The 21,794-nt window shown below is 39.6% G+C and overlaps 1 protein-coding gene across 1 annotated transcript in view; it reads left to right on the top strand.

Annotated features, from left to right (window-relative positions):
* The first annotated feature begins 273 nt into the window (after positions 1–273).
* The window catches only part of galnt16 (UDP-N-acetyl-alpha-D-galactosamine:polypeptide N-acetylgalactosaminyltransferase 16), a 36,649-nt gene continuing 15,128 nt past the window's right edge, over positions 274–21,794 (top strand). Inside the window, exons 1-6 of the mRNA XM_080871050.1 lie at positions 274–710; positions 7,628–7,809; positions 9,730–9,828; positions 9,977–10,044; positions 14,087–14,152; positions 21,166–21,287. Of these exons, the coding sequence (XP_080727176.1) occupies positions 510–710; positions 7,628–7,809; positions 9,730–9,828; positions 9,977–10,044; positions 14,087–14,152; positions 21,166–21,287 (738 nt within the window). The 5' untranslated portion in view covers positions 274–509. The remainder of the gene's footprint in view (positions 711–7,627; positions 7,810–9,729; positions 9,829–9,976; positions 10,045–14,086; positions 14,153–21,165; positions 21,288–21,794) is intronic.

Below are 21,794 nucleotides of genomic sequence, written 5' to 3'. Positions count from 1 at the left end.
AGGGGAGCTGCTTTTGGTTTAAAGGGAAAGAGGTGATGTTCATGTAGGTAAAACCAACCAGCATTGCTTCAGTGACGCGCAAAGGGAGTAAAAACTAAAAGATCACCGCGAATTAAAGCTTGAAAGAGCCAGAAGTGAAGATCTCTCATCTGAGTCTTTCCTTTGTTTCCCCCAATGATCTGCACCCAAGCTTGCGTGTCAGCTGCTCGTCGTAGATTGGACGCGCTCTCCTCATCACAGCCAGCGGATGGATAACGCGTGAGCGTGCGTGAGCGCGCGAGTGTTTGAGAGTGGGGAGATGATATGACTCGGCGCTAGGACCGTGGCTCTGTCAGTGCGCAAATCCCAGCAGAGAGGCATCGCTCTGGTAGAAGCGGCTGTACGCGCAGAGACAGAGAGGCTGTCTGTCTGCGCTGCGGTTCGACCCATCACCGGCGTGGGAGGCTGTACCTTCCACGGCGCACGGACCTGAACCAGCCAGGCTGCGGAGCCCTCCGTATGGGCTCACCATGCGAAGGATACGGGCCAACGCCATCGCGATTCTGACCGTTGCATGGATCTTAGGGACGTTTTATTACCTGTGGCAGGACAACAAGCCCCAGTCGTCGCCGTCGTCATCGGCTTCGCAGACTCGCGGCAGGGGCCACGGGCAGAAGGTGATCCCCGGTCGACTGGAGATTCACCGGGATGACAGGACCATCCCGCTGATAGTGAGTGAGCACGGCTGTGAGGGATAAAGAGGAAAGGGGGGATGAGAGCGGCGCTGTTGCTGAAGGCGCCGAGCTGCAGGAGAGTGTGTGCTGCATGTTGATGTGCATGTGTGTGCGCGAACCCACGGATGATGAGGATGGAGGTGGAGGTGGTGCTGCACAGCTGTAAGTGTCACAGTTTGACTGGACGTGTAGGCTGCAGGCTTGAGCGCCGACTTCAACCTCGTCAGGTGCACGCAACCTGCAGAGCAATCTACAGCCTGCCGTGCAGCCCTATTTTGTTGCGTTTCCCCGCCTTTCTGAGCTGCACACCCGACGCCAGGGAACCTCAAGTACCCGTAAGAGGCTTTCCGTAAGTCTCGTGCGTCGTGCGCAAACGCCTAGTAAACCACATTATGCTGCGACCTTTCCCTGATTGCAAATGTGAGGTGAAAAACACGGACTCCCAGGTCGGGCATTCTGTCATTAAAGGGCCTGTTTCAGTCAGGTCATGTCTGTATTCGCCTGTTGTTGCCTGAGGGAAGGAGGAAAAATACCGAGACTGTAGGTGTGGTGGTCGTCAGGCTTGACTTTTAGTAGCCACCAGGTTGCAACACAGCCTACAGACGCGATCTGAACAGTATAGAGCTGGAACTGGCTACATGCCAGCTCAGATTAGAATATCCAGTCTAGTCGGGCTGCAGGCTTTCTATTGCATTTAGTGTGAAGAGATACAAGACCTGTAGCTTGTGCTTTTAGAGCAGTGCAGAAAAATAATCTGGTATCCTGGGAATAACTGACAGGTCATTGACTCAATATAAATGACTAAAAGCTCCTTTTAATCTTGTCAGAAGGTGGAAAGGTTTTTGCTTAAACAATAAGAGATTATGTGTAAAATTTAAAGTAAAAGTGAATCTTAATAGAATATTTTTAGGGCAAAGGCATAACCAAGCACTTTCCCTCAGATATCTATGCCACTACCACCCAGTAAGCAAATATAAAAATCACTTAAGTGTGTGTATCCAGTTCAGTTTTAAGGAGACAGGGACTGATGTGGAAATACTGCACACTCGAGCCTCTTTCACAATTTACTAGACCAATAAAATTGCCTCAGATGTGGCTGGGGTTGTGTGCCAACATGTCAAAGCGTTTCCCTCCAGCAGCAGCCAAATTGTTAAAGCGTTGTTCGCAGGATTTATTAATTCAGGGGCAAATACCAAGCAGTGGGGTTGTTGTGGCATCTATGCAGGCAGGCCCTCTGGAGCAGAAGAGAGGAAGCTGTGGTTTGCATTAGTGTGTGAGCACTGGCCAAGAGTAGGGCGATGATCGGAGAATGCACACAAACAAATATGGAATTAGTTTAAAAAACCCTCAGTGTGACTGCAGTCAGAGGAGAGAGCGAGGTGTATCATGTCCCCGTCACAGTTTACAAGCTTGTGCCATAAACTGCAAACTGCTGCTGAACCATAAACAGACCTCACTTCTAATCAGATTGTTCTTTGGTCTGTATGCTTTAGTTTTGAAAGTGAAGCCTTTACTGTTTGTAATCTTTGATTTGCTCAGCGGGGTCGTTCACCTTTATCACCAAACTGAGATTTTCTAGTTGTAGTTTGTCCTGGTAATCTGACCTGAAGCTCACAGGCTGCCAGCTCGGCACAGCAGGGTCCCACGGTTCAACAAGAGCAGGCTGGTACAGAGGAAGGCTTTCTTTCTTTCTTTCTTTCTTACAGACTTTCCAATTGTTTATTTTTCCCTTCCTTTCTTTTCACTTAATCTCTCCTCTCATTCTTTATTCTTTCCTTATTTCCTTTGTATCTTTATTTTATCTTCTTCATTAGTTATCTATTTTTTTTCCACCATCTATCTATTTCTTTTTCATGTATTCCCTCCTTAACAATTTCTTTCTTTCCATCCTTCTTTCTTGTCATTCTCTCCTCCTTCCGTCCTCTTAGGCCTCTCTTTTTTGTCACTTATGTTCATTAAATGCTTTTGAATCACTAATACATCATCTTTGAAAGCTGTCGGCACTGTCTCCACTTTTTTCCTCCACATTTCTCCCACTGAGCCTCCAGTTTCCCAGAATTGCTTTTGTTTTGCTACAGTAACCAAGTGCACGAGCATTTTTCATCGTCTAATTTGATTTTAGAGTTCACACTAACTGACAGCCTCGCCAACCTGCACAGCTCCCCTCATATCATGTCATCGCAGAGCCACATCAGCCAATTACTTTGTCATTTTTTCTTGCAACACGTGTCCCCCCTACTAATTTTTTTTTTTTGGTTACTAACATTATTAATGTATGATTTGATAATAAGAAGTTGTCAGTACCTGGAACCGGCTCAGACTGCTGGTCTGGGTGCCCAGACTTTTTTTTTTTTTGTCAAACATTATTTCTGACATACACTTCATGAGAGAACTGTGCTGTTAACAATCTCGTCTGAGCTAGGATTAACTACATATTCCATTACAGTGATGCATACATAACTTGAAGACTTTGTGAGAGTACAAAGCTCAACTAATGCTTTGTAGTTTGGCAACTTCCACTACACAAACACAAAAGCTTTTAAAACCCGGATAAACATTGCAAAAATAAGCAGCATTCCAAGAAAATGGTTTTTTTTCTTATTTATCAAGAGTTTTAACTCCAAAACCCATCTAATCTGCAAAGTGTGCGTGGTTTGTTTAAATTCGATTGCCTGTAGTATAAACCCTGTTCGATCCTGGTATGTCCTAAAGAAATGCAGCGCATATTTCTTTCCTGACTGACTTAACCCAAATAAGATGAAATGACTAAAGCAGAAACAGCTCTATAATTATTCCAAACTCATGTGTTCTTATAGAATCCTCGATGAGCCGACACCTACACTGGGATATAATTTCTAAATTTACCCACCCATCTTTCTCTGAAAAGAAAATTTGCATATCAATACACATTAGCTATATGGATGAAAGTGTTGGGCCACACCTCTTAGTCTTTGAACTCAGGTGTGTTCAGTCCCATTGCCACAGGCATATAAATTTAAGCACGTAGCCTTTACAAACATTTGTGAAAGACTGGCTCGTTCTAAAGAGCTGACTGAGTCTGAGTGTGGTGCTGTCATACAAAACCACTGTTATAATAAGTCGGACTGTGAAATTTCTTTCTCCTAGATATTCCAAGATCAACTGTAAGTGGTATTATTACTAAAGGAGGCAGACCATGTAAAGTTGCAGAGCAGGGTCTAGGCCTAATATGTAGGTGGCTCATTGCTGTTGTTCACAGAGTGTTTATGGACGTATCTGTCTTGCTCGACCTGAAACTACCTTCCCCTGGCATTGTGTCTTTTCATTTTAAATGAATCCCTGTTAGATGTCAGTCTCCAAACGTATACCAAATGTGCAAGTCTGCTTTTTTAAATGACCAAAAATACTCTTTAGAGAAAAGAACCAGTTTTGCTGATGATGAAAACTAGCTTGACAGTAATAATAATAATTTCATTTACGTAGCACTTTTAAAAATACACAAAGTGCTTCACACATGGGGTGAAATAAAATATATTCAAATTAGTACACACCTACATAGATGTTCTGTGGACTCATCTGTTACCACAGCCACAGCAGGGCTGCGTCTCCGGGCAATCAGGCAGATTGCACTTGCATGTGACTTGTTGAGTCTTTTAACTCAGCCTGAAAGAGCGGACATGTGTTCATCTTCCAGACTAAGCTCATGTTTAATTCAGTGGACCGAGCCTCAAAGCGCCTTCTGTTATTTATATCTTAATATCCTCTCTGTACCATTTTTTGTAGCTTTTAATATTTAGTCATGATGATATTTACAGATAACCAAGGGATTTTGGAAAGAAATCAGAACAACGCGAAGATAAAAAACAGTCAAAATATCACGTTATGGTAGAAGAACTTAACATAATAATGAATTTCACATGCAACATATACTTATTAAGCTATCCCACTTGTTTTGCAGATTTCCAATCCATGGCCTGACTCTGTTATCTCAGGCTTGGCTCCAGCCTGAAAAGATAAATTAATAGCAGTGATAAATATAGGCCCGTAGCCCCGATTGTGTCCCCTCCGAGATGATTTAGAGACTGCTAATGGACAGTTTGTTTACATTCACAAATGATAACAGTTTGGGCCTTAAGAGCCTGCTTTACATAGAGTACCTTAGCTCTAAAAAGCCAGAACTGTTCTTGTTTAAAATGATTGTAAATTTACCAGAATCTGCTGAATGAGCATAATTCAAAACAAATCAAGTGTGTGATCATGTATGAGTTGTATAGTTTTAATGTTTTATTTGGGAACAGAATGGTGTGTATGCGTAAGTTTGGTGATGGATTTTTTATTATGAATGAACGATGAATTTTTATGAATTATTATGTCTATTTTTTATTCTTAAGGACAACAGATGGAAATGAGCCCTTGGCTATAATCTGGTATGTTTACATTCATGTAATTTTTTTTTTTTACATTTATGTTCATTAACATGCACTATCCTAAATAAATAAATAAATAAATAAATAAATTATCACACCTCTATATTTTCATCTAAATGAATCTGGTATACTTAATCAACCTTGATTAAATTATATGAAAAACACATCTAATTTCAGTTTAAATGTCATTCAGTTGGGTATTTTATTGGATTTATGTTTGGTTTTTGTCATCCTGGAAAAATTGATTTCAATTTGCTCAACATCAATCAAATACGTAAAAATAAATAATAGCTAAATAAATTCTCATGTATTTCTCTGTGTAACAAGCATCAGGTTACAGGGCTAGAAAATGTTACAATAACAGCCAAAGAAATTTAAATTTAAATTTTTCTGTAATTGGCTGCAGTTAATCTGGTTTGCCAATCGATCGAGCCAAACAGATTAGATTTGTTGAAGCTGTTACTGTTTCAAAGCTAAAGCTGCCGGGCTTTGTTTGGTGTTTTCCTCAAATACTCCTGCCATCTGTAAATGGCTTCTGAAATTAGGATTAGGATTAATCCTGTTTTGCATACAGATGAGTAATTTTATTAGAAATCTATCTACATCTAATTAGCAAGTAGATGTAAAAAAAGATAGAAAATTATATGTCCTTATCAGTGAAATGTACTTGATGCATAGAGTGAGTTCAAACAGCTTGGTTATCACTTTAATGATCAATTGATTGAAGTGGATTTCATTAAATTTTGTACTCAGCTCATGATTACAGCTTTCAATTTGGTATATACAAGAGAATGAGACTTAGTATTTTACGTATTTTTGATTTTTGTTTTTCTTTTGTAGAAAAAACATCATAACTCAGCAATTCTCTGAAAGATAAAAAAATGACTATCATATAAAATATAATGAGTAAGCTTATAGACTAGAATTTAGACCTATTTTACATATTATGTAAGCTGTAATGTCTAAACTTTGCAAATTCAGGCAGCATTTTGCTGTTATTTCAATAACATAAACCCGTATTTTGTGCTGATCTATCAGAAATATGCTGCCACCACTGTATGCACTTGTCAAAATAAATTAGTGTAGTTTTTAAAGAAATTCCAAGAAGTCTAAAGAGCTCAAGTTCATGAGCTAATGTATGTACTAGCTGCTAGCTGGCCCAATTTAATCCCACATGCACAGATTCCTCCACCAGGCATTAAGTGACATTAGCATTGATTCTGAATAATGTCAGCATGACTATTTTCACCTGCTGGATGCAATTTGTTTAGTTTGTTTCATGTTGCTGATGTAATAAGGCTGCTGCTCCTCGAATTCCCACCATTAACCACCAAATAAAAACCAAAACAATGAGCTAAAAGGCGGTAAACTGAACAGTCAGATTTTGAGCTTTATCATCACCTGGTCCACTGTTGAAAAATATACATTACAGCCTTAAAACTAGAGGTCTCGCTGCTATAGTAAGTGTGCCCTTCAGCTGGCTTTCTCTCTAGCTGTGCAGCGCAGATATATTTGAGCATGAATCCTTGAGGCTTGCGGGGTCATACTGCTCCTCTGGGGTGACTGAAAATGAGGTCAGTCTTACCTGAACCTCTTCAGGAGCTTTCTCTAAATCCCCCTGCTTACACCGACCTTTAATAAAGCGGTGCAGTACAAAACCGCTGCCTTTCTGTCTCTGTCCATTTTGCCGTTGCATCTCTAATGAGGGCTGCTCTCATCTCCCTTTATGTATTCATCAGCTATTTTAACCTCCCACTCACCCAGGCTGCCAGAGAGTGTTAAAGCTCCTTGCGGGGAAAAAACATTAATTACTGAGGATTTATAGACTATGTATTCCGATTTGATGAGTGCCCATCCCGTTTTGCCCTGTTAGCACTGACACGATGACCTGAATAAGAAAATAGCATTTACATTTTAATCACTTGGCTTGTACTTTTCTTCACATTGGATTAAAAGTTAAAGCAATTTATTTATTTTTTGCCTTATTTAGCAGGGATGCTGCACATTAATAATTATGGCAGGAAATATGCCAGAGATTGCCAAGAGGCTTTTTGGGGGGATGTCCCTGAACAGATATTACAAAGTCACATTTAAAAAAAACAAGATTGTGAGATGTTTAGTTAGCAGAGTGTAAGGGCTTACAAATATCAGATGAGCTGTTTTTAATCTTCAGAGATGTCAGAGTTGTTTTTTCTCTTATCTTGAGGAGGATACTGGATCCCAAATTATTCCCAAATGCAGACAGGTGTCTTGTAGAGTTTGTTAAGACAGACAGTTCCCTTTGTGTGTCACTTTCACAGGAATTATAGGTGCTGATTGTTGATAAAAGGCACTGAGCGAGTGGAGTGTTGACAGTCAAAATCACCTGTGTATGCCTGAGTGACAGCAAGAGAGTTTTGTGTGTGTATACAATTTAAATCACACTCGTGCACACTTTTGAGTATCAGTCATTCACAACAATCCTTGTTTTTCTTAGCATTTGAATCCAGCTTTCATCATTTTGTGCAGGTGACCCAGCCCCCTCGGGCCGAGCAGCAGGGCCAGCTGCTGGGCAGCTTCGATGAGAAGGCTTACTTAGCAGCAAAGCAGCTGAAACCAGGCGACGACCCGTACAAGGACCATGCCTTCAACCTGCAGGAGAGCGACCGGCTGGGCAGCGAGCGAGCCATACGAGACACTCGACACTACAGGTGAGCGGGGTTAGTCCAGGTACTGTCTGCCTCCTCTGATCAGCACAAGTGGATCGGGGACTAATCTTGTATGAGCTGTGCAAAAGATCTGCATTTGAGTTGAAGTAAAACAAACCTTTAGTTTTTCTCAGAAGATATTTTCCCTCTTTTGAGTTTTGTTTTTTATCCAGATTGCTCTAAAATCCACTTATCCGTGATTGTTGGGCTTCTTCTATAACTGGAAAATGCAGCTAAATGGCTGCCAACTGAAAGTTCTTTTTTTATTCAACCTTTATTTATGCAGAGCAGGTTGCTCCTTTTTAAAGCCGCGTTCTGTTCACTGTTACGCTGAGGCATAAAATTGCAGGAAACAACACAAGTGAGTCATAAACAGAAGAGGACAATAGGCAATAAACAAAGTGTGAGCTCGGCTGAAAGCAGGTAAAAGGTTATTATACATGCATATGTATAATTATATAATATATAATTAAACAAGTGATTCTCCTGTTAAATTACAGTAAACTCGTGAAAGCTAGTTTCACTGGATGAAACTGCTGTTTAGAGTGTTGGTGGAGAAAACATAACTTCTAAACAGTATGAGCTGTATAGTATAATACTGCCAGCTGTTTATTTACCAACAATTAGCTTATTATTTAAAATATTTTTTCAGTATTTTAGATACATATCTTTAAAAATGCACTTCTTATGTTGAACAGGTTCTTGGTTTTCTATGTGAGCAGACAGTCTTTACCCACCTACTGTTTAAACCTTTGTTTGAAAGGGACAGCCGGCCTAAGAGGCTTTGACCTGTGAAATCATGTAAAATCCTACTAAAGTGGAGAAATTCACTCAAAACGTCTATTTTAACTATGAAAAAATTCAAGCTTTTGTCTCTGCCCTCCGTACTTCGTGTGATTTCAGAAATTCTGCTGTATTCAACGTTTAAAAAACACTAAAAATAATCACTGGCCAGAGAATTTCCTTTGAGAATAATCCCTACAGGAGTCTTGATCATGATGGCTAAATAGTGCTAAATAAAACCCAAGTGCTGTTCTTGCCCCACAAACACTGCGAACCACAGCATAAGTGGAATAGAAAATCTTCACACTTCCAAATTTAAATATTTGAATATGACATATGGATATTCCAGTGAGTCTCTGACCACTCTCACGGGTTGCTAAGGTATTTTAGCCCTCGTTTTAAATTTTTATACGTTGACAGCATGCTACAAGAAGGTAATAGGACTTGATGATACATTGTGACAGCTTTTACAGCACATCACTGTACAAACCAATGAATGTTTTCGAAAGTCATTGGTGCAAACTGTTTTTTCCTCAGAGGGTTTTCACGAGGATTGTAACATTTGAGAACATCCAAACTATTTTTATAAAGATGTTTCATTTTATTTCTGATAATGGTTCCGCATGCTATATTTTCCCAGTTTAATTTTCTGTTCCTATTATAAGCTGCTGTTGATTTCTTTTTCATTACAAAATTACATCAAAGTCTCATATGTAATTATATCAAATGGCAGCACGTCTAATATGTGAACATACCCGTACGACTTACTAATTAAACAAACGCTGCAATCGTGCAGTGATTGTTAATCTTGTAATAATGACTCCTTAGTGAATGTATATTGTTGCCTTTATTTTCCTGTTTCGTTGTGGTGTATGATATTTGAATTTCATACCTTATAACCTAGGCTCAATGCGCCCAGCAACAGGTAGCAGATTAAAACGGAGGGTCAGATATCTGTGCGAATGTTGCTGGGCAACTGGATATTTCTATGTCACTACAGCAACAATGCAGAGACGACTCCGCGGGGCAGCTCGGCCAATCGCATGTGTCTGAAACTGTGTCCAGCATGTGTGTGCGTGAATACAAGACGTCCAGGTTTGTATGAGTTACCACATGTGACCTTCTCACCCCTGCGTGCAGGTGTGCAGCTCTGACTTATGACACAGACCTTCCCTCCACAAGTATCGTCATAACTTTTCACAACGAGGCCCGCTCTACTCTTCTTCGCACCATTAAAAGGTAATGACGCAAGTGGCCAAATTAGACAGGAGAAATGACACCAACTTGTGTGCTTGCTCTAATCTTCTTCTATCACAGCACAAATTTCCCTGCCATGGGATCAAGTCTTAGCTTATCTTATCTTATCTTATTTTCTTTTCCCGCTCAGTGTCCTGATGCGAAGTCCGCCATCATTGATTCAAGAAATAATCCTGATAGATGACTTCAGCTCTGACCGTGAGTTTTGTTCTTTTTGTATCTGAACTGGTGCTCAGAAAGGCTTCAGATGAATGCTGAATAGATGTTGCTCTGTGCCTTTTGTATGTACAAAATAGAAAACTGTTAAAAAAGTATGTTAATTCTGAGTTTACGGCTTGTTTCTGCTGTCTCCATGGCAACCCCCACCCACCTACCCCAAAAAAGAAAACTGTAAAAAAATTATTTGAAGCAAACAAAACAAAGAAACTGAAAATGGAAATAAATATTAATATAAAATGAAAGCTAAATTTGCTCAAAGATTCTGTACTGTGCTTGTTTCTGAGAACTTAGATTTTATATTTGGACTAATGGTGCACATTATTATTTCGATTTTTCTTAATTTATTCATTTACTTGTTTATGTGGAGTAACTTTGAAGCTACTTTCATGGAAACACTGACACTGAATTATAATTCTATAGTTCACCTTCCCTGTGAAAGCTGCTGTGAAAAACGTTTCAAGACATGCAAACACAGTCAGACGTTGTAAAATCTGACTGCATAATACAGTGTTTTTGCTTTGGTAGCCTCAGGGGTTGCCGTGCAGAGTGTCCATAAAAAGTGAGGAAACTGGACAAGTGGAGGACAAAAGGCCTGCAAAGACCTGACGTAGCACACAAGAGATGCATCAGGCCCTTCAACTGATCATCTACTGTCTCAGTGGGAACCTGGTTTTCAAAATAAAGGAAAACAAGGAGAAAAAGCTGAGATGTACCAAATTGTATAGTACTTGAACTGTAAATCAGTGTTAGTAGGTCCGAATTAATTCAAATGATTTTGGTTCAAATCATCAATATGTACAGAGGACGTCAGGAGAGATTACAGAAGGAAGACAGTGTAAAGTAAATGGTAAACTTTAAATGGACTAGTTCTTATATTCCCTTTTTTTTTAACTGTTCCTTCTTATATTTCTAAAATCCTGACTTTGATGCCGGAAGGCAGTTAAGCATGTATCAGCGTGTGTGATGAAAATACCAACCAGTCGGGAATCCAAATTACTGGAAAATTGTAGGAGGGAATAATTTCAGAAGAAACGAGCGGCCTTTTAGGTTTGTATTGCTCATAGGAAATCAGAAACTTAATGACAGGTGGCTGCTTTTTATATGTCTGAGGCAAATATGAAAAAATGTGAACGTAAACAACAGCTGTAGCAGAAGTGAGCTGGAGAAACACACGAGTAACAGCCTGGAAAGAGAACTAGCAGAATCAGTTTAATTCATTCATTTTGAAAATTTTGAGTTGAGTTGGTTTAATATCACCGTAAAAAGTGGCTGATGTGGTTTATGTGGCTGTGGAATTATCGGATAACCACACTTTAGTAATTATTCCCCTTTGTCAGCATCGGGCTGAGAAGTTTCATGAGCTCATGTCGCCAGTGCCTTCTGTAATTACCACCACATGGATCCTCTGTCTGTGGGAACAGCACGGCGACCTATATCCACGGTGTACTAACACCCTCACACGTGCATTCGTACTCGGAGGTGTCAAAGCTGGCCAGACATCTAAACAGTAGTGTCTCAGTGGCAGGAGCAGCGGGAGCTCTGTAGCCCACTAATGCCTCATTTATCCCTCGTCTCCTGCTGCCAGTCTACCTGCACCTTGGCTGTACCAGCAGGGTTCACAGTGAACAAAGGGTTCTTAAGCTACACTCTTAATCTCTTCCCTGTTTTGGATTTTAATTCCCAGTATTAATTATCATGTGAACCAGTCTCAAACACACTTTGGTTCTAGTTTGTGACTTTTAGTTTCGACTCAGTCTGACTGTGAACCAGTGAGCCTCCAATTAGCTGACTTCTCCAGTTGCTGCACTCTAATGGGTGCCATTGTTACCAGTTTCAGACAATTAACACAACAGCTGCTACAGTTTTGAAACAGGAAGGTCCACAGCATGCTTTGTTCCTCACATATTGTTAGTTTTATTTGTTTTACTTCTGTGAGATAGTAAAGGAGATTTTTTCCTGTAGTTTCTGTACAGTTAGAATCTCTCACCACTTAGACCCAACATTTTTACTCTGGGGATTGTTGCAGTGTATGTATTACCTAATAGTCATTCTGAAGCTGAATCCTTTACAGTGTTTTACAGCAGGTTTCAGCTCATTGTTAGAGGTTAACTTTTGTGTTTTGATGAACTCGCACCGCTGTCATAGCAGCTGGTCACAGCTGGCAAGTCCCACGTGACAGATCAGTTATTGCAGGCTTAAATAAACAGAGATTTCCACGCTCTCACGGCAGCCACTTCAATATTATACATGTCCCGCTGTATGAGCAGCAATTGTCTGATCATAAAGGTTCAGTTTACCAACATATATGATAAAATAAGCACGTTTTTGCTTTTCTTCATGGATTTATTTCCCACTCTGTTGTAATATCTTCACCGAGAAAAAATGTAGATGAATGAGTGAATATATTCAAATCAGGGCTGCTGTGTCAAGTGTGCAGGTGGAATTTAGAGAGACAGTCAGCCGATGCAGTGAGAGTGTGAGCTGATTTGTTAGTAGACGTGACGGTGTTGGAGGATGTCGGCCAGCAGCAGCAGGAGGGATTGTCCTGGCCGAGCGTAATCCTGTTAAGGCTCGCCCGCTTTAATCACAAGGACATGGTGCTCAATCAAGGACAGTGATCTTTACTGCAAGCCTGCATGTGACTCCAACAGTGTGGAGACAGGCATACACTGGATTAATTAATATTTACAGGACTCAGATAAGCTCAGTTTAAACTTAACAGATTCACACAATCAGTCAAACTAAAAGTCCTGGGTTTGAATCCACTGGCTGGTTGAGTTTGTGGAGTTCTTCCCATGTTTACGTGGGTTCTCCCCGGGTATCCGATCTTCTTCCCACAGTCCAAAGACATACATGGGTTAGCTTAACTAAAATAAAGGCTGTATTGGCTGTAGGTGTGAATGTTGTCTGTGACCCTGAACTGGGTCAGCAGAAAGAAACAGATGAGATGATTATCTTGTTAATTCAGAAAAACAGGATAATATACTGTAGTTTAAAACGATAACTCACAAAACTCTTAAAATTGTCATTTTTTTGTGTGTAGTCTGGGGGGAAAAAATTCCCTGATGCAAACAGGCTTTCACACACTCACATGCATGCATACAAGCTTATACAATCAGGCTAAAAGTGTACAACATCTGTTCGGTGGGAGTGATCTATGACTTTTTGCTGTTCTTGCCCGAGTCTTGTGAGTCTTCTCTACACACACCAGCTGTCCCCCCATTAGGAGCAACACTAAAGCCATACACATGCACGCACACACACCCTCTGACTCTACAGTCTACATGCAAACAAACAGGTTTGTACACACAGCAAATTTAATCACAGAGGATTACAACTTGTCATGCTCGTTTCTGTCAGCATAAGGTTGTATCGCTGCTCGGGAGGGGGTCTGCTTGATCTCTCCACAATCCCTCAGCAAGATCACAAACACAGACACAAGCACACACTCTCTGCTGCTAATGCCAATCTTCCCAAGTGTGTGTATATGTGTGTACCTGTGCTTGTGTGTTGTTTGTAATGATGTCCACTACAACAGCAGCTCTGTGCCAGCTATGGCTCATGTAGAAACATGGAGTGGATGATGGAAGTTGGCTCGCTGGTGGATTTGTTTATGGAAAAAAGGATTTTGAATTGAATCATGCAGTGAGCTCTTTTGCTTGAACACTCTGACCTGTGCACTTTTTTGTGTTTACGTGTTTCTCATTATTATAGCCTAAGTGAAATGGATGCACCGATGGATGTTTGAATGTCTTTAGCTCATATACTGCAGCATTAAGTGACTTTTATCACAGCACTGAGTAGTGTGCTTATTGAGGGTGTGTATCCGTAACCATGCCCTTGTTTGTCTGTGTTTATGTCTGTTTAAGTGCACTAAATCCATGTAAGTGTGGCAGCGTGGTGTGCTTGTGGGTTTGGGTGAGTGACAGAGTGTGAGATGAGGCAGCGAGGAGAAATATTTTTCTCAGTGTGTGTTCTCCTTCCACCATAAAATGCCATCTCCTCTGCTCTCCTCCCCCAGCTGAGGACTGCCAGCTGCTCACTCAGATCCCCAAAGTGCGCTGCCTGAGGAACGGCAGGAGAGAGGGTGAGTGTGCGGGGACAAGGGGAACGATGGGAAGGGGGGAAAATGACTTAATGGAAAAGATATTGGACTGAAAAGGGGATGTATTTTGTGTGGCTTTTTTTAAAGGAATAACTCATAGAAAGACAAGTGAAGGCGAAGATGGTAAAAATGCTTCACATGACAGCAGATAGTCACTGAAAATGTGTGTCCAAAAATACTGGAGTGGAAAAAACAAATCAAGTGGAAAACAGAAACAGACCAAAAAGATATGAACAGCTGTTGTTTCAGTCATTTTATGTAAAAGGAAAAAAAATTATGTAATGAGAGCTAATTAATCATTTAGTCAATAACATCTGACAACACAGTGAAAAACAGAAAATGCTTAAAAAAGCGATTGTCACAGGAAAAAGTGGGCTTGTAATTGCTGATGGATGAGGCCAAATTGTAAGAATACACAAGAAACTGACAGCATCCAAAAGGATAAACACAAAGAGCCAGGGAATAAATGCAAGGACACAGAAGAAGCAGAGTTATTATAGATTTATTTATTTTTAATTTTGTTTAGTTTCAGTTTGTTTACTGAGTGAGTTTCTGGTTTTTATTGTTTTTTATTAACAGTTTCAGTGTTACTTTTAGTCTTTCTAATTATTATAGTATGTCTCAATAAACGTGTCAATGATTTATTTTTTACCAAAAAACCCCTAAAACTAAAGATATTTCTTCTGTATCTTTATTTTACTTTAGTGTGTTGTGTGAAAGTGTGTGAAACTAGGAGTGAAAAATAAATTTTAGTTGACTAAACTAAAATCTGTTTTTCACTCCTAGTTTTTGTTTTTACCGTGGGTTTAGTTAATTATAATGACCTTGACAAGAAGAAACAGGAACATCCACAGACAGCATGAAAAATGATGACAGGATCTACACCCGCCCCCTCCTGATTTCTTAGTTTTTTTGCTTATTAGTCTTACTTATGTTTTTCAGAGCATCAGGCAAATTATAATAGTAGGCAAAGATAACTTGAGTAAATGCAAAAAATAGTTTTTAAATAATGATTTTATTTATTAAGAGGAAGAAAAAGCTGTGCAAACCTGGCCCTATGTTAAATCATGAATTAACAGTGATTAACCACATTTTTTGGAAAGATGAGTCCAATTTCAGTACCCGCAGCCAGGCCTGAGTACTGCCAGATTAAATCCCAAAATCATTTAAATCAAACCCTGTCTGACAAAGTGTAGGAGGCTAAAAGACCTCAAAAAGCAACTCATGGTGCCACGATCTAAAGAAACAGCTGAGAAACAAAGTCATTGACTTCTATCAGTCTGGAAAGGGTTACAAATCCATTTCCATGGCAAATGGATAAAACATGGAAGAGTGGTGAACTTTCTCAGCAAAACGCATCGCTGACTCATCCAGAAAGTTTGAAGTAAAATATCCGGTTATGAGATTGTGCTTGGAAGCTCGAGCTATAATCCAAGGAAACCATCCAAAGTCCACTTCTAAATGGCTTAAAAAAACAAAATGAAGGCTTTGAAGTGGCCTAGTCAAAGTCCAGTCCAGACTTAAGTCCAATTGACATCATTTGGCATGACCTAAAAAGACCATTCATTCTCAAAAACCCTCCAATCTGACTAAATTAAAGCAATTATGTAAAGAAGAGTGGGCCAAAAGTCCTCCACAGTGATGTGAAAGTGTCATTTCCAGTTATCACACATGCTTGAGGATGAGTAGAACCAGTTATTTGGTCTAGGGTACAATTACTTTCTCATAAAGGGCATTTTGTTTCCATTAATAAATTAAATAATCCTTTAACGCAGGTTATCTTAGTCTAGTGTTAACATTTGTTTAATGATCTAAAGAATGTAAGTGTGACCAAAGAAATAAACATTTAAAAATACTTTATTATCCACTGTATACCTACTGACAGCTGATACGCTGTATGGAGTACTGGGAGCTGCTTGGACATGTAGAAGCCACACCCTGAAGCTCCCAGTGCACTGTTTCTCTGCCAGAGGTGGTATGTAACTCTGCAGTTACCTTGTCAGCAGCACGGGGGCGCCTTTAGTGCACTATATGTTTCATAGCTCACTGACCCCGCTCTGTAGCTTTATGTGGTCTGCCACTTCCTGATTGAGTTCCTGTGGTTCTTGAACACTTCTGCTTTTCAGTAATATCACTTACAGTTGATGAAGGAATATCTGCGAGGGAAGAAATTCAACAAGTTGACTCGTCACAAAAGTAGCTTCCTACGACACTAGAATTTGGCGTGCTATTTAGAATGATCCATTCTTTCACAGATGTTTGTAGAGGCAAAATGCACGGCTAGAGGTGGTCAGTATAGTGTAGGTAACTGCAGACAGGTTAAAAACTAACACGAAAACAGTAAAACATCTTGAAAGTTGTTCAGAAATCCAGAAAAACTAAACAGAGACCAAAACTGAAGAAAACTGAGGCAAAATATTGTTAAAATAATATGACGTTAAAAAAAGAAAACTGACAAAACATAAGACTCAAAACTTAAGACACTAAAATATTAGAAAGACCTAAAAAGAAATCATAACTACAATATATTGACTAAAAGCTCAAAACTCAAAAATCAACATAAAATCTGATCCTACATAAACATAAAACAATCAACATATGCGAGTCTAAGGCAAATAGACAGTTATAGTAATTTTTGTAGAAGCATAGACTTATATATCATTAATATCATTAATATTATTAATTGTGTCACATGTAAGTGTAAATCCATGTTTCTGGATTTATCTGCATGCCTTACAGTTTGATCTCTTTTTTTCTGCCCTCTCACACCTTTCATTTGACTAAATTCTGTGGCAGTACTTATTAGAACCACTCACTTTATTGTTCGATCGCTCCTTCACAGGCACCTGAATGATTTTTATTCTCTAACTCTAGGATGTCAAACACAATGATTAGTCTGTCAAAGGGATCAGTCTAGCCCACTGCGTGGAAATTGTGGAAATGCAGGGTACAGTTTTTTTTTACTGTGTTTCTAACCAGGAAACATTTGTATTGCACGCTGTTAGAAATAGATGTGGGCTCATTTTATCCAGGCCTCAGGTCTGAATCATTGTCAGGTTTTCTAGCTTCTTACTAACAGCCTTTCCAGTGACCCACCACGTAAGCTGGTATAACCAACGACTGTACCAACTCGTTTCATTTTAGCATTGGTTTTTGATGACAGTAGACTGAATGTGGGAAATGCAAGTGGTTTTTTCTCTTAAGAAATCCCATTTTTGCAAATTTCTTCACACTTAATTTGAAGATACTGTTTTATGTGCCATTACTGAATGGTGTGCTGGTCTATTTGAGATTAATTTGAACCAAAATGAGATTCGTGCTCCAAATCAGGGAAGTTCGGCTGAACTTAAAGCTAAAATAAGTAGTGTTACTGTTTGATAATCCATTTTTCTCAGGTTCTTGCACTCACAGGAGAACACATTTTTTGGGCCACATGCTGTTAATGTCCGGCAGCAACAGTCCACAAGCCCAAGTTTAGCTTTCTTTACTGCCACCCTTAAAACCCACGTCCACAAATTATAATAAGCTTAATCTTAATCTATCTTTTTCATAGGCTTTCTCGTGTAGAAATACGCAAGAAGTTTTTTTAAACAGGATGACCCAGCAAAATACAGCTCTCTGAGAGTTTACTGAAAACGGTAAAAGCAAATAGTCCCTGTCCTTGTGACTGGATTGATTTTCAGCTCTTAATGGCTTCACACCTTCAGGCATCATTGACTTTCTCTGCTTTAATGCGTCAAACTGCTGCCAAAGGTCATCAGGCACTGAAGCATTAAATGTACCCACAATTACACCAAACAAGCACGAGCAGGAAGTCTTTGCTATCATGGGTGAGAACTGTGGAATAGCCAGTGTGTATCTAATATGTAGCATGTTCTGTAAATTAAGGAATTTTTCACATTGCTAGATAGATTACATACATTACATTTAGCAGCTTAATATGCAGTTTTTTCATCGTGTGTTGGTGTAAACTAAAAGCACACAGATGAGTAATCTATTGGCCTGACATTTGGTAGGTGGCCCGAAACACAGCACCAGATAAATTACTGTTTCTCCCTAAGAGGTGAAGTGCCTTAACTGACCAGGCGCGCAATCCTACTCTCAAATGTCACTTAGGTTATACTGGGGAAGGATGAAATGTGAACTGGTGTGATTCAAGCTCATTCATTGGTAAAACAAAGGTTGTGTTTGTGTAAATGATGTGCCTTAAACTGAGCACTGCTTATTCTCATGAAGCTTCTGTCAAAAGAAGCTTCGGTTAAACGTCATGCATCAGAATGAGGAAGAAACTTGATTTTTTTGAGTATTTCAGAAACTTTTGATCTATTTGAACTTTCCCACATGCAGAGAATGATCAGGAAAAGAGAAAACAACCAGTGAGCAGTAGTTCTCTGGGTGACAAAAAAGCTTCAAGCCTTTGGGAAGTAACAACCAAGCTATGCAGAAGAGCACACTGGTGCAGGAAATTGAGGCTATAATGTGCACAAGATTGCCAAAATTGGACAACAGAAGACTGGAAAAATGTTGCTTGGTCTGAAGAGTCTCAATTTCAGGTGCAACAGTCGGATGATAGGGTCATAATTTGACTCATCAACGTAAAAGCATGGGTCTATCCTGCCTTGTATCAGTGGTTCAAGCTGGCAGTGAAGGTGTGATGGAGTGAGGGATATTTTCTTGGCACACTCTCAGCTCATTATTGTTTAAATGCCACAGCCTACCTGAGTATTATGGCTGACCACATCCACCTTAACCTTTATGATCACAGTGTATCTTCTGATACCTGCTACCAACAAGAAAGTGCACCATGTGACAAAGCTCAGATCCTTTCTTGGTTTCTTGATAATGAAAATGAGTTTAAAAATGACCTCCACAGTCACCAGATCTCAATAGATTATACAAAGGATGTGATGGAAATGGAGATTCCCATCGTGTATGTGCAAACGGCAACGGTGTAATGCTATCATATCAACAAGGATCAAAATATCTCTGAGAAATGTTTCCAGCAGAATTAATTAAGAACTAAGGCAGTTGATCCTTGTATTAGCAATAAGGACGGTGAATGTTTTTCTTTTTTTCTTCTTCTCTGTTACAAAAGAAAGGTGATAATTCTGAAAATCATCCTTTGAATTATTCAGAGAAACAACCTCCTCTTGAAACACTCAGGTTATTCATGATCAGCTCAGAATTAAGTTCTGGAACTCTTGTTCTATTAAAAACAAAAAGCATTTAATAAATTTGTGTTATTTTAACAATCTTTGACAAAACTCTTAAGATAACGAGCTTGATCTGTTTATGGATGCTGCATAAATATCAAAGACAATTAACCTTTTCCACATATCCAGATATTACCGTAACTGGAGGCGTACTTGGTGAAAAAGAAAACTGTTTTCAGTGCCCCCGTGCTTCCAGCGAGTCTGCCTTAAATGTGAACTCTTTTAAAGTAGGTTTTTCCCTCGGCATCGCTGACGGGAGTGAGACAAGTTCTGGGATCTACTTTAGATAAATCCAAATAACTAATGTCAATTCTAGAGGCTGTTTATTCTCTACTTGCTTGTCCAGCTTAAGTCAAACGTACAGTATGTATTCCAGAAACATGGATGAAGGTGATTATCATCATCATATTTTATCATATAGCACCAATTTAATAAAGAAGAAGAAGCCAATGCTTTTTCTGTCAACTGTCAATTACAATGCAACAATCTAGAAAAACTGCAGGCAGGCCAGGTCAGCGCCCAGACAGTTCTGCTATGAAGCCATGCTGTTGTAATAAATAAAGTGGTTTGGCACTGCAGAACAGTTTTCCACTCAGTCCATTTTAAATTCGCTTTGGCCCAAAGAAGACAGCAGCATTTCTGGATCATGTTCATTTATGGCTTCTTCTTTGTATCATAGAGCTATACCTGCATTTGTGGATGAAACAACAAACTGTGTTCACAGATGCTGATTTCTGGAAGTGTTCCTGAGCCTAAGCAGTGATTTCTATGACAAAACCACAACTTTTGTTTTAACGCAGTGCTGCCTGAGGGCCTGGAGATCATGGCCATCAAATATTGACTTTTTAGCTAGTTCTTGCACACAGAGATTTCTCCAATTGTGTGTGAGATATTATATAAAATAAAGGAAGAAGGGGAAAAAATCACGAGACCTAAGTAGGGTGACTTTGTGTCTGTGTTGTTCAATTTATGCAGATCCAGATATGAGGGCAACCTCATCCTTGAAATGACTCACCATCTTAGTGATGGTGATTCATTTTGTCCATTTAAGAGGGCAGTTCACTTTATATCTCAAGGAATACATCAGGTTTTCCATCACATTTATATCCCTTCTGTCTATTCACGAATAAGAGGTTCCAACCAGAAGAATGTTACACAAAACCACTATTTTTTCATCCATGTTCATTCTAGGGTCTCTTTTATTTGGTAAAATGTCGTGTCTCCTTAAGAAAAGTCTTTAAACATACTGTATTTCCTCAAAATGGTCTTTTAAGTCTTTTCAAATAACAGGGTGCAGTGTTGCTTATTTGTAATGTGCAATGGATGAGAAAGATTAAAATACTTTCAGCCATTTTTTAAATCAGTTTGATACAGTTATTTTAGATGTAAATGTCATGACCGTGTGAGTGAGGAACATCCAGAACATGATGACATGAGGAGGAAACAAAGGAGTTTGTAATTATAACCATCTCGGTTTCAGAGATACAGACTTTTGCAGATATCAATTCTCCTAAAGCTCATTCAGAACGGCTACTAGAGTGATTAATAGCTGTCCACAGACTGAAGAATAGTTATTGTCAACAAAAAAAATGACTATGACATCTTAGATCAATATAAAGCATTTTTAAAAGTGACCCAAGATGTCACCAGAAAATGTGATTTCCAGAGATTTCTTTTAAGGATCAGAGTCTTGAAAACAACACTTGCATTAAACAGCATCAGTTTAATAAAACTGTGTCCATCTGAGCAGTTTGAGACTTCAGTGTCATGTGTTTCCTTCAGGTCTGATCCGATCACGCGTGCGAGGAGCCAACACGGCCTCTGCTTCGATCTTGACCTTTCTGGACAGCCACTGTGAGGTCAACACTGACTGGCTGCAGCCTATGATACAGAGAGTCAAGGAGGTACAATCGCACATGCTCACACACACACTTAGTCAGACACTTAAATGCATGCTGCACATATCCACACGCACAACCTCATGCATATGCTTGGAGGCGGAACATTTATTTTCTTCTCCGTGGTAGATTTTATTGACTGTGATGCAATATGTTGGCACTGCGTGTTGTTAAATAAACACTCAATTTGTTCAGCTAAGATTCAAGTCAGACTATAGCAGATGTCACACGCTGCTCTGCCGCAGCTGGAAAAAGTTTGGTGGGCTTTTTCCTCCTCAGGCTGTTTTCCACTCTGTCCTTTGCATGAAATCACTTCATATAGTTCACTGAAATTGTGCTATATATAGTTGTCTCTGCCTGATTTGGGTTCATTTTTTCTTATTTGCTTAACACATTGGTCAGTGACACTTGGGAGCTGACTTTAATGAGACAAGATGATGATGATTACTGAGTGACCAAAATCCTAATTAGCTTCTCACAACTGAGTCTCCGCTATAGAGGAAACTCTGAATG

Source organism: Rhamphochromis sp. 'chilingali' (assembly GCF_963969265.1).
Source record: "Rhamphochromis sp. 'chilingali' genome assembly, chromosome: 21".
NCBI lineage: Eukaryota > Metazoa > Chordata > Actinopteri > Cichliformes > Cichlidae > Rhamphochromis > Rhamphochromis sp. 'chilingali'.
Note: the sequence above shows the minus strand (reverse complement) of the source record. Positions and strands in the feature narration are given on the sequence as shown.